The 14026-nt window shown below is 30.6% G+C and overlaps 1 protein-coding gene across 1 annotated transcript; it reads right to left on the reverse strand.

The window, feature by feature from the left end:
* Positions 1–10222: 10222 nt before the first annotated feature.
* LOC108478425 (receptor-like protein 44) lies at positions 10223–12082 on the reverse strand. The gene has a single exon (XM_053023399.1). It carries the CDS (start codon positions 11646–11648, stop codon positions 10845–10847), a length of 804 nt encoding a protein of 267 aa, XP_052879359.1. The 5' UTR covers positions 11649–12082; the 3' UTR covers positions 10223–10844.
* Positions 12083–14026: the final 1944 nt, after the last annotated feature.

The following is a 14026-nucleotide window of genomic DNA, read 5'->3' on the forward strand; positions in this document are numbered from 1 at the left end:
TTTCTCTATGAATTTGGTTTTCGATTCTCCGGCATAGTATCGTATCTTGGGTTTCTTTATCCTGGATCTCTTTATTCTGGATTTCTTTATTCTGGGTTTCTCTATCTTGGATTTCTTTATTCGGTTTTCTTGTTATCTTTGTTCCATAATTTGTCAATTCGACTCATGTTCAAGTACATTCTTCACTCGTGATAATCATGTCAAATATGACTATACTTCTAATTTGATCTTGGTAATGTGGTGATTTTAGTATTGGGATTTTTTCTAATTTCTGTGTAAGGATTTGACATCAGTAAAGGCATAGGTGATAAAAGCGCGAGTTTTAGTCGGTATGGTAAATTATTTATTTGAAAGATTTCATGTGACAATTATGTCAGGATTATTTTTCCCAAGTCTGATAATAGAATTTCATTTTGTACGTATAAAAGAGTAAATAGTTTGAGCGAGAAGTGTATATTTATTAGAAAGAGTTGAATATTAGTTTAAGTCACTACGAATGATAAGGTTTCCATCTTGTGAAAGCTAAAAGTTTATTACATGTTGTGAGTTCGGATAGATGAGAATATTGGTAGCAAGGCGTCTGAACTAGACTAGTCTACATTGAGCAAAGACTTCGACTTTCAAGAATGTATTGTTGTATGAATTGTGATGTGTTTCAAGACAGTGAGGTAATGTGATAGTTTAGAGCATCCGATGTTACATAAAATCGGAGTTGTTAAAGGGGTTAAAGGCGAGCATTGGGATCTATCAAAATTATCCTTGTCAATGTTGATATTGGGATGGAAATGAGAAGGATTATTCTTGAGGCCATATCAGAATTATTTCTATGGCGGAAAGAAGAAAATGTGATGTATCCTATTGTTAAATGTTTGGCGAGATCTATAAATCACATCTGTATTGAATGAATTCCTACTCATCAGATTCATGGAATTTCAGGTCTCTTTGATTGTTGGATTTCTTGGAATTTCGGTCTCCATTAAATCAAGTTGAGATCCGGGTTTTATGTCATGATATCATGGGAAATTAAGAAGGGTTGAAAATTTAAGAACAGTTGAGAGTTGAGACTGTAAGCTTTTAGATCATATGAGAAATTGAAGAGATGTATTGGAGGTACAGTCTAAGTGCAAGTTCTTGACACCAAATATGAGATTAAAAGTGAAGACCACTTTTTCGGTAAGATTTTAGGGGACGAAAATCCTCGAAGGGGGAGAGTTGTAATATCGATTTTGGGCCTAGTCGGAATAGTGGTTTCGTGACCACAAAATCCGAGATAGAAATAATTATTTTATGATTATTTTAAGGTCTATGATATGATTGCATGATTGTGTGAAAATTTCGTGAAGAAATTTTATGCATAAAGTGCTTAATTTGAAATTTGGGACTAAATTGAATAAATTGCAAAACTTGTGTTCTAGAAGTATTTTGCATAAAATTGAATTAGATTATTAATTAGAGGTCCTTAAAGAGTAATTTTACCAATTTCTAAGTCTATGGACAAAAATTAGGACATGGAAGGAATTTTGGAAAGTTTAGTAGTAAGGGCATTTTGGTCATTTAGGGTAAAATGAATTAAAATACAAAATTAAAAGCCAATTTTGCTCATCTTCAACCCCATGGCCGAATATAGCAAGGAGAAACCATGGCTAGGGTTTTCAAGCTTCCAAGCTCGATTGTAAGTCCGTTCTAGCCTCGTTTTTAATGATTTTTACGTTTTGGAGTCCTTAGCTCGATTTAGCTTATGCTAGCAATAATTTAACCTAGGGTTTATATTTGGAAAAATACCCATAGGTGAAATTTGTGTATTTTAGTGTTTTATGATAGAATGTGAGGTTTTAAATTATGTTAGACAACTTGTGCTACTCGGTTTTAAGTGAAAACGAGCAAAAGGGCTTAATCGGTAAAAATACCTAATAGTCATAAGTACATGTTAGATGAGAATTTGATGTTGCCATAGAAGGAAAAATGATCAGCATGTCATAAAACATAAGAAAATAGGCTGAATTTTAATTTACGAGCTTTGGGGCAAAAGTGTAAATATGCAAAAGTTTAGGGGCAAAATTGTAATTTTTCCAAAATATGATTTTGGGTCAATTTGAATAATGTGAGTCCTAATTAGACTATATTTTAAATGATAGAGCAAGGAAAACTGAAATTGGGCTAAAATGGGGAAAATATCAAGTTGTGGACGAAATGGTAAAATAGCCATTTTCACATACGAGGTAAGTTCATATGTAAATGTTGGTAACATAGTTATTATTTTAAATGTTTTAATGTTTTTAAATGATATGATAATTATTATGAAATATTATACTTGTGATAATTGTTTGATAATATGTAATTATGTGAATTACTTGATGAGTATGAACTATCACCGAAGTATCGATTTTGATATTCCGTGGAAGACGGAAAAGATGTGAGATCGAGGAAAAAAGCCCGTTTGAACCTTAGGAATAGATTAGGATACAAGTGACATGTCACTAGGATGGTTGAGCATCCGAACTCGTTGAGTTGAGTCCGAGTTCACTTATGGATGCGAGCGTCCAAACTCGTTGAGTTGAGTCCAAGTTCGTGAGATGTAACTAGGCATCCGAACTCGTTGAGTTGAGTCCGAGTTCACTTATGGATGCGAACGCCCGAGCTCGTTGAGTTGAGTCCGAGTTCACTTATGGGCGGGTTACATGGTAGCTTGGCTACATATGTGGCACTTATGTGCAAACTTTCCATGTATCCAATTATATTCCGATGTGTTCAACGGGTAAAGTTCTACTCAAATGGAGGAATACTCAAGATGAAAGGGACGTATTGGTAAGTGTTGTGAAATGGATACTTTGAGCAGGTATGTACTTAACCCTCGGGTTGAAAACTTCGATATAACAACAATATGGTAAGATGATAAATGAAAAGGTGATATGAATGTCTTGGTGATGATTATGCAAACGATGTTTTATGTTTGCTTATATGGTTATGTTACTTGCTATTTGCATGTGAGCTTACTAAGCATTTATGCTTACTCCTCCTTTTCATTCCTTGTAGTGTTGACAAGCCAGCTCGGAAATCGGAAGCGGTCGGAGGCACGCTCACACTATCCGTATACCATCTTGGCATAATGGCTTGTATATTTTGAGTATGGCATGTATAGCATTATAATCATTTTATATGTATGGTCTTATGATATGGTTATTGAGTGGTATGGAAATAGAAATGCTTGGTAATGATTAGCCATTGGAATGGCTAATCATGATCATATTTGGTATTATGTATGTCAAATTGCTAGCTAATCCATGGAAACCATGAAATAGGTAAAATTTACCATAAAATAGATTCAGACAGCAGCAGTGATGTGAGTTTGAAAAATCACTAAAAATAGTAGAAATGGAATTAAATAATGAATAAGTTATGGAATCGAAGCTTGATGAGTCTATTTTCATATCGAATAAGCGAAACAGGTATATGAGCTATATTTTATGAGATGTTTAAATTTTTGTGAAACAGGGCCAGAGCGATTTCTGGATCCCCTGTTATGACTTTGGAAATTCACCATAAATTTTATAAAGATAATTAGAAGTCACGCTTTATATGTACAGATTCCTTATTGAGTCTAGTTTTATTAGAGACAAACGGCATAGTCATTGAAGGTCTGTATAGGAGATATCTGATTCGTAATACACAGAGGTCAGAGTAGTTGAACCCTGAAATAGGGGACACTTTAACTAATAAACTGTACTAATTGGCCCAACCAAAATTCTAGAAAAAATTAGTAGATATATATATGAGTCTAGTTTCAGGAAAAATTTATGGAATTGGATTTCGAGTTTCGTAACTCGAGATATGATTTTTAAAGCGACTGTGATGCAGTTAGCCAGCTTGTCTGGAAATTTTAAAATGAATTGTATGAGCTGTTTAATTAATGAATTAAGTCCGTTAACACCTCGTGTTCGACTCCGGAAACGGTCTCGGGTACGGGGTGTTACAAATTGAACTTAATTGAAGTAAAAATATGAAAAACCAGCTTAATGGAACTCTTCCATGGCCTTTTTTCTGATGAGAATGCAGAAACATAAAGAGAAATCTAGATAATTCCACTTTAGTCCTAGCTTTATTAAGTAAATTTTGCAATTTTCTAATTTTTCCCTTAATTCTCCTTATTTTCTTGCTGATTTCATGTCATTGCCGTCCAGCCCAAATAGACCTTGGGTCTATTTTCCTTTTAAACCCTCTTTCTTTTATCAATTAAGCTATTTAATCATTTCTCACAATTTTGCATTTGATACAATTTAGTCCTTTTGTTCAATTAACTATCGAACTTTAAAATTTCTTGTGAAACTTTAATACTAACATATTAACACTCCATAAATATTTATAAAAATATTTATGGCTCGATTTAAAATTCTCGAGGTCTCGATACCTCGTTTTCGATTCTAATTATTTTAATATTTATTTTTAGTACACTATTCACTATTTCAAAAATTTTCCTAACTTCACATTTAATTTATGCTCACTAAATTAATAATATTTCCTACTCATTTGTCGGATTTAGTGATCTCGAATCACTGTTCCGACACCACTGAAAATTAGGCTGTTACAACTTTCCCCCCAAAATTGATACTTAGTTGATTAATTAGTGTCTAAATGTCGAAGATTGAGAACTTTGAAAATACTTAAAATACGATCATTTGTTAAAAAGTCATTTCAATGAAAATTTGCTGAGAAAAGGGCATATTTCACATTAATCGAGAAAAAGAGTTATGTCCCATAAGTTAGGACACAATATCTTAAATCCTTGAAATGAGAATAAACCCCAAAGATTTTATTCATTTTGAGAGAAATTTGACTATCTCGGTTTTGGAAAGAAATCATATTCCGTAAGTTAGAACACGATCTTTCCCTAATTCCCGAGAATATTAAAAATTTAAAACATTCTTTTGGTTCGGATTTATCGAGAAAATCGAAACCCTGTAAGTTAGGGAACGACTTTTCGAATCTTGAAATACGAAAAATTGCTTATTTAAAAAAATGAAATTTTTAATGAACTGGATAAAATGTAATGCGATTTTGTGGTAAAATGTGAAGATGAATTGCGGTGCCAATATGTGTAATAAAATAATAATAACGAAGATGATAATATAAATACAATAATAATAACGAATAACATAAGCTTGCGGTATATAAAGACATAAATGAATAAATAAATATATAATAAGATAATAATAATGAGAACAAAAACAAAATAAATAAATGAAATAAATAAATAAAATAATAAAGGAATAATAAATGCAATAACAAAAAAAATCAAGCGAAAATTTAATTTAAATTGAGAATAAGCAAATGAACATATGAAATAAGAAACATTAAATGAAATGGTTTTGAGAGTAAAACTGATAATTAAAATAATAGTAATAATAATAATAATAATATGAATTTTTGAAAGTATATATATGAAAAATGAAATAACAATAATATGCAAAAATAAAGAAAACAAAGCAAGCCGATTAAAAAAGGGTAACAATAATAAATAAATAAACAAATGAGAACTGATAAAAATTTAATATATAAAAAATTAGCAAATAAAAAATAAATAAAGCGATATTAAATAAAATAGTTTAAAGAAATAATAATGATATTAATAACAATATAATAATATAAAAAAGAAAAAATATATATAAAGAAAGAAATAAAATAATAGAATCTAATAGCAAAATAATAAATAAATAAATAATATGTAAAATAGTTTTAAGAATAATAATTATAACGATAATGATAATAATAATACTAATAATAATAGTAATTAATTAATTTTAATAATAAAATAGCAAAAATAACTAAAAAGGGCTAAATTGAACTTTAAATAAAAGTTCGGGGCAAATTTGAAATAAATAAAGGAAAAAGGACCACATTGAACACTTGAATGATAAGGAGGGACCAAAAGGGCAATAATCCCCGCCCTTCAAAACGGGTTGTTTAAATATGAAACAAAATGCAATCGAAATAAATCATAGGGTCAAATCAGAAATAAAGAAAATTTTAATTGCAAAGGTATCAAAAAACGGAAGGGCTAAATGAGCAATTAGCCCTTTCAATTAAAAACACGCGGATCCTAGGCTGGAGGTGGTTGGGTCGGACGGGTCAAGGGCAAAACGACGTCGTTTTGGGGTTTTAAGATCTAGTCCAAAACGACGTCGTTTTGATAATACTATGTAAGATAATTTTTTCACCAAAAATTCATTTAGCCCATTGTTTAAAAAAAAAACTTAAAAACTTTTCAAAAATTCTCTCAAACCTCTCCTCCAGCCCCAAGCCTCTGGTCAAATCTCCGATAGGCCACCGCCGTACCGGTCACCTGCGTCAGCGCCACCGCGTACGGTGGCCGGCGAAGATAAAAAATGTGTTTTTTAAGATTTCGACCCCCTAAATTCGAATTCGGCCTCAAAACACCCAAAAAACGAAAAAAAGGCCCCTTCCTTCTACAACCGATTTCGATATCGAAGAAGGAGCCTCCGACGACGAAAACGCGGAATGAGCCCGGTGATTTCCTTTTTCCTCCCTTTTGTATATTTAAAAAAAAATAAAAATAAAAAACTTAAGAGTAAAATAAAATAAAAATCACCTCCTTTGCAACTTTTGAGTTTCTTTTTGATTAATCTATGTTTTTCAAAAAAAAAAAAAGTCTCCCAAAACAATGAAAATTTGAAGGCTTTTATAGCCGAATACAATTTGTTTCTTGCTATTTTCTCGCTCAAGTTGTAGGTGCCGTGAAGACGTGGAGGAGGGCGACGTGGAGCGTACGGAGATTGTGCGTGGACGTGGTGGTCGTGGCTGAAGGCTGCGGCACAAAGGAGTAGCTAGGGCTCTTGAGGTTGGCTGAAATTGTTTTAGTTTCCGGGCCGTTTGGGCCTTGTAATTTTAGGCTAAGGTTTAGGTTTTGGATTGGACTTTGGGTTTGGGCTTATTGAAATTGGGTCCTTTTTTGTAAATGGACTGTTTAGTTTTTTATTATTTAATTTTATTTTGGGCTCGGGCTAAAATTGAGCTCTACACATATATTGACAAATTAGTTGAACACTAATATAATATATATTTAAAAGTTATATAAACATGGATTTGTCAAATCTAAAAATATTTTAATATTTTTAAATTCATTACTGAAATAAACATTTAAAAAGTCTATAGATTTAATGTTATATTTTAAAATAATTTACTAGTCAATTTAAACTCTTTTTGAAAGCCAAATCCAAGTTCTCAAATTCTACCTAAAATTTAGCAATAATTTTTATGTTCATAATTGACAAAAATATTCAATCAAACAATGATATTTAAAAAAAAAAATTCTAATAAATTTAAGTTTTCATAGTGGAAACACTTAATGGGAAAGATGAATATAATTAATTGTGGGACTATAACCAGTTAAGAGAGTAGAACTAAAATCAGTCTTTTCTACTGTTAAATTATAGTGGATGACTTTCTAAGAAAAGCCTCAGAAGAGATTTTGAATTGCGTAATCAATTTGTGCGTTTACCTATTTATTTTTTCAATTTCAATTAATTTTTTTAACATAAATACAAATGAACTAACATTTAAAGAGTGAAAATTTATAATAAAAGTATCATGGAGGTGTTTGTATTAGGAGGCTGATTGTATTTTGCTTCATCTACTCAAAAAATAGACAAATTCGTCCTTGTATGTTAGATAAAACAACACCAGTTTTCAATAATAGAAATGGATAAAATTTTTAATAAAAATGACTAGATTACTCTTTAATCTAATGTGCAATAATTAATTTACTTATTTTTTAAATAAAGAGGTAAAAAAATTAACTCTTAATACATATATTTACCAAGAATATAGAAAATTTTTAAATCAATTCTCTACACACCACCAAACATAGAGTCCAGTTTGGGCTTAGCATGCATTCAGAACTTCCTTGAATCCACGTAGTTGTCCCCAGTTTAACCAAAATGCTAATAAGAACATTCAGAGTAGAAATTGGGCTTACAATTAATAGTGGCCCAACTTTTTATGGGTTACATTGGATTGGGTTCCACTTAACCTACATGAATTTTGATATGCCCCCACCTAACTTTTTACTAAAAAAATATATTTATACTTTCACCCAAAGGACAAGGATCTCATTTTTCTTTAAAAAAAGAAGAAGATAAAATTGACAGAGTTATTGGTAAATAAAAGAAATTAACATTAGAAATAATACACATTAAGTTCTATTTTTCAACTTTGTTTTAAAATGTAAACCAGATATTATTTATTAATCTCAAATTTACCATGGAAGAGGTAATAAATAATAAAAAGATGAGAGTGCGTGAATGGCATTGAAACCAAAGCCCCTAAACCTTGTGAGTTTGAAAATAAAATACAAAATTCATATTTTAAGCCAACAAATGGGGACCAGCCCATGATGATATGCATGCCATTCTTGGAATCCCCATTAATTAGGGGGTGAGACACAGACCCAAACAAAACTATGCCAATTTTTTGACCATCTGCTTTCGGCGTCTTCTTTAATTTTCTTCAATCACAGCCCTCTATTCGATTTTCTCACTCAACTAAATAATTTTAGGGTTTGTTTTTTGTGTGGATAAATAACATAATTTTAAGTTCCAAATAAATTCTAGGGAGGCTGTCTTGAAAAAAGACAAAAAGTGGTTACATCTTTTGGCAATAGGGTGTTTTCCTTTTCCAATTTATTCACGTTGGTTTTCTGTTTATTGCGCATTTTAAGGACTTTAATTAAGAACAACAAAGGGGTTCCATTCTATATTGTTCACAATTTGTAAATTTGAGCACTAAAATAAAGAATTTAAACTTTGGAAGTACTTGTTGACGACATTTTATCACTTTTATCAAAAAAAAATAAGTAAATTGATTATTTTATTAAAAATTAATTTTTATATGCCAGCATAAGATATACGTGATATGCCATCTATTATTGTCTAATTATTCTGCCAATCATACTAGTTTTTTACTGTGCAAATAGATGATATTTTAAAAAAAAAAGACTAATATACTCTTTAATTTAATTCGACTATTAGTATAAGTAACTTCATAATATTCTTATTTAAATAAAATAAAAACAGAGAAAATTCAAGTTAGAGGTATATAATGGTGAATCACTAAAAACATACTTACATGTTTATTCATTGTCAATAAAGAAGACAAAGTTGTCTTTGATAAACTTAATCAAAATCTTAAAGGCTATAATTCTAGACTCTCATCCAAAGGGTTTAACAAATTGATACATTTCTTGTGTGGCAAAAATATTTAAATACGTTTATGTTAATTAATTTGATTCTTTTTCAAAAATTTTGTGTTGGTATAAATAATGGATCCATCACTATACCATAGGGAATTTATTAGTGTCTAAAGATTATAAGTAGGGATCAACTATCTTTTTAAATTGGTAAAGATTTTTCAGTTTTTTTTTAATTTTAAAATTGCATAAATTAACAGTTTTAAAAAATTAAAGTAATTTAATCACTATTAATTTTAAAATGGAAAATTAAAGATAATTAATCACAATGTTAATATCTTCTATCAATTATATATTATTTTGACTGGTATAATATAATAACAAATTTAACTTTTAATGTTTTCATATTTTGTCATTTTGCCTCAATTCTTAAAAAAAAAAAGACGACAAATTCAACTTCAAGATTTACATATTTATATAATTATTATGGATAAATTTGTTAAATTAAGAGTAAATTGACAGAATGTGTAAATTTTAAAGGCTAAATTTAGTATTATACCAATCAAATACAATTGATGAAAAATATTAATATTATAATTAATTATCTTTAGTTGTTCACTTTTGAAATTGGTTGTGATTAAATTAAGAGAAACTAATTTACTCAATTTCAAAATTGAGAAAGACAAAAGTATAAAATGTTTTAATTGATTTCCTTTGCTCTAAAATTAATTTATTAATCAACTGATGAATTTCCCAAAGACAAAAGAATATTGATTGAAGGAAAAGGAAATCCAAGTCCCTTAAGCAAAAACCCACACACCATAATAATGCAGATCACTCATTTAATTGATTCAAGAATAAGTAAAATGAACTTTATGCTGGTGAAAAGTAGATTCCAAATTTCCATTTATCTCAAAGACTAAAACAGAGGTTAATGATGAAGTAAACATGGGGTTGTCTAATTAAAGTAATGCCACTACTTTATTAATTGAAGTTACCCAAATCTAAAATTCAAGTACAGAGTTAGTTAAAAGCATTCCATTTAGAAATTAGACGATAAAACAAATAGGCATATGATGTGAAGATGTTGGTCTCCCACCACCTCACACGAGAAAAAGAAACCCAGCTAAGTTCAAGTGCATTTTTTAATAAATGCAAGGATTTTTTACAACACAGTCCCCACCATTTCTTCTTCTTTTATCTATAATTTAGTTTAAGCCATTGCCACCAGCAGACCAAATTCCAGGGCGCAGTTCTTTCATTCATCATCCCCACTGATTCTGCAATTTATGCAGACTAAAGCAACAAAAAAAAAAAAAAAAAAACCAACAATTGGAAAGCGTATACACTAAATAAATAACTGCACTATTACGGATCATGTTTGAATTGCTTTATACATTGGTGGATGATTGTTGAAAGTAAAAATTATAGAGAATATCCTAATGAAATAAAAACCCAAAAAAATTCTAAAAAAAGAACACAGAAAGCTCTCCAAAAAGGAAACAAAAATAGGAAGAAAAAAAAAAGAAAACTTCCCTAAATAAGACATACCTGGAAGGCTGGAATTTTTCGAGTTTTTTTTTTTTTTTTTGGAAGCATTTGAGTTGAATGATGTTGAATAACAAGTTAAACCCAGATTAAGGTTTCAATAATCAGGCATATATTGACTAACTTTGCCTTCTTCGGCAGCCATTTTTTCCTCTGTAATCTTCAACCAAATACAAACCCCAGTAAAACTTAGTACCAAGCTAGCAAGTCCACTTCCCAATCCGATTCCAACAATGGCTAAAACAGACAACCCTTTGGTTTTCATAGGTGCCAAAGGGTACCCATAAAGATCCTTATTTCCTTCAAAAGAAGTAGCATTGAACCTTGGCAAAGCCCCACTCCTGTTCCCTAAAGAAGCTGGTATTGGCCCTGAAAGCTTGTTGTAAGAAACATCAAATGCCGACAAACGTGCTAGAAGGCCTAATTCTTGAGGAATCTGACCGGTAAGTAAATTGTCATGAAGATCAATGACGTTTAGATAAGCGCACAAGGTAAGCTGCGGTGGGATCTCTCCTTCGAGACGGTTTGATGAGAGATTGAGCACTGCCAGGTTGACTAAATACTGTAAATCTTGGGGGATGGTGCCGGAGATGGAGTTTGAAGATAAGTCGAGCGATTGAAGATTGGTACAGTTGGAAAGAAAAGTAGAGATGGAGCCTTGAAGGGAGAGGTTGGTGAGGGAAAGCTTGTAGATTCGACCATTGTTACAAGTGGCACCGGGCAGATAGGAAGTGAAGCCGCTACAAGGGTTTGCGAAGGTGGATTTGGTCCAGTTTTGCAGGTTCTTCAATGGGTCTTTCAAAGTTTGGCTCAAGTGAGTCAAACACGCCTCGTCGCTCGGATCTGATGAAGCCCATGGAAGTGCGGCGCTCGTTAGGAGCAACACAATTAGCAGACCCATTAAACAGAAACCAAAAGAAACGGCAAATCTTGGGTGAAAAGTAATATAAACTTGGTGTTGAAGGAGGATTCCTCCTCTTTTTTTTTTTTTTGTTGGATTTTCACCTAATCCTTGTGTTGTTCACTATTGTAATGGTACAATCATATAGACGTTAAAAGCCAAGAAAATGATAGAAACAGGGAAGAACAGAGAGAGAAGAAGAAGAAGCAGTGGTGTTTGCATAAAATTCCCTGTTGTTGTGTTTATAATTTATAGGCGCAGGTTAGAAATCCAAAAGGAGAGAGAGGTTGAGGAAGGGCTTGGTGAAAGTGAAAGAGTGTTTAAAAAAATAGAGGCCAAAGCCAGAGGGAGAGAGAGAGTGAGAGGGTGGGGCTGACAGAGCTGCGCAACTGAGGCCTAAGGATAATGACAACACAGATTATAAAGCCATTGTGCTTAAATATTAAAATAGTCATACAACAAATGTCAAATTTTATGTAAAATAATTTATACAACTTAAAACACCATTATAACCCATTACTTAGGGATTCAAGTCTGGTACCCATTTAAATTTTTCTATAAAAACATGTAAATAAGAAGTTAAAGTTTTTTTTTATATGGATTCAAAGTTTAGTATTGTTTATCTTATTTTTAATTATGTGGTTAAGTGTTTGATTATTAATCATAAGAATAAAATATATTTTATGATTAATTTTTCTTTTTATATATAAGATATACTTCTACTTATAATATTTTCTTAATTGTTATAATAATAATTGTTCGAATCCAATTCAACTCAATGAAATAAAACAAGAGAAGATTTTAAATTAGTATTTAAAATGAGTGGGCTTTGTGTTGTAGGGATCTTGTAACAGGGAAAGGAAAGGAAGGAAGAGGGGGAGAAAAATTTGTTTGGTAAAGATTGCTCACCATTTTTCTTACGCCACTAATTTGTAATTATCAAGCTTATCATAATCGAATCATATTAATGACTTGAATTGTGCTGAAGCTCCACCTAATTTAAAATTATGTTTAAATATAAAATTTATAATTTCTTGAATAATAAATTGAAAAAAATTCTATTATAAATTGTAAGGAAATTAAATTTCAAAATTTTGTATATGATATATATTTAATTGAAGAAAGAAGAATATTTATAGATTGTGGGTTGAAAAAATAGTTAAATGAAGATATTTTTTGTGAAACATAAATTGTAATCAATTTATCTGCAACCCGTTAATTATAATAAACCGCAAAAGCACTAATAAAATTAGCTTTTGTGGTTGACTAGTTTTTTTTTGATAGTGAAAATGAGTTTTGCACATCAATATGTTTACCATTTCGTTGAGGAAACAAAAGCTTCATTTCAATGGCGAAAAACACAATGACAACGCCATCCCCTTTTTGGTCAATAGACAATATTATCATATATTAGAAATGGGGAAAAGTATGTACCAAAAGAAAAAAAAGAAATGGGAAAAAGTTTTGTGCTTTTCTTTGTCAAATTGACTCACTGTCATGAACCCTTATTGGTCAATGCTTTGCTTATTAGCACGTATTAATTTTATTACCACACACATGGAGCAGCAACAAAATTAGATTAGCATCTAGAAGGGGTACTTCATAAGGATATCATATTATAATCCTAATTTCGAAACAGCATTAATAACGAATTAACGTGTTTTTTATTTTTATTTTTCTATGAGATGATGAAAGAATTATGTTACTTATAGTAGGAATATTATTTTTATTCATATTTTAATATATGAGTAAGTAATAAATTAATTCAAATTGATAATATTTAGTCATTTTCATAATTTATTTTTAGTAAAGAGAATAAAAATTTTCGTTTATTTTGAAGAAGTTTTAATTTTACAAGAGTTATTACTTATCTTTTAATTTCAAATTTAAGATTATACGAAGTATTCTTTATTTTATGTCTAATTATTATAATACATAAGTAATAAATAATTTTTTCTTATATTATTACACTAACAAGACATTAGAATTTAAAAACAAATTTTCTCTATTGTTACAAATAATAACATGCCTCAAATTTTTAGTCTAGCTTAATCGACTTTGCTCTAGCCTATTATGGAAAGGATGTGAATGAAAGGCAAAAGGAACCAGAGTTAGCTGGTCCAAACTTTGTTTGCCTAAGATAAAGACACATTGTGTTGGAACCAAGCATGTATCCTGAGGAATTTATGGGACGTACTTATCAATGCTAGTCCATTCTAAATGGTATGTTTTAGTGTTAGTGTCAATTATAAGGGTTAAATGTAACATCAGTTGCAACTCAACGAAAATCCGGTAATATATTTTAATTTATCTTTTTTGTTTAGTACATTTTGAACAAAGCTATTTGAGCTTTTTATTGTTTAGATTTGAGGATTTTT

This window comes from Gossypium arboreum, chromosome 12 (assembly GCF_025698485.1).
Source record: "Gossypium arboreum isolate Shixiya-1 chromosome 12, ASM2569848v2, whole genome shotgun sequence".
In the NCBI taxonomy this organism is placed as follows: domain Eukaryota; kingdom Viridiplantae; phylum Streptophyta; class Magnoliopsida; order Malvales; family Malvaceae; genus Gossypium; species Gossypium arboreum.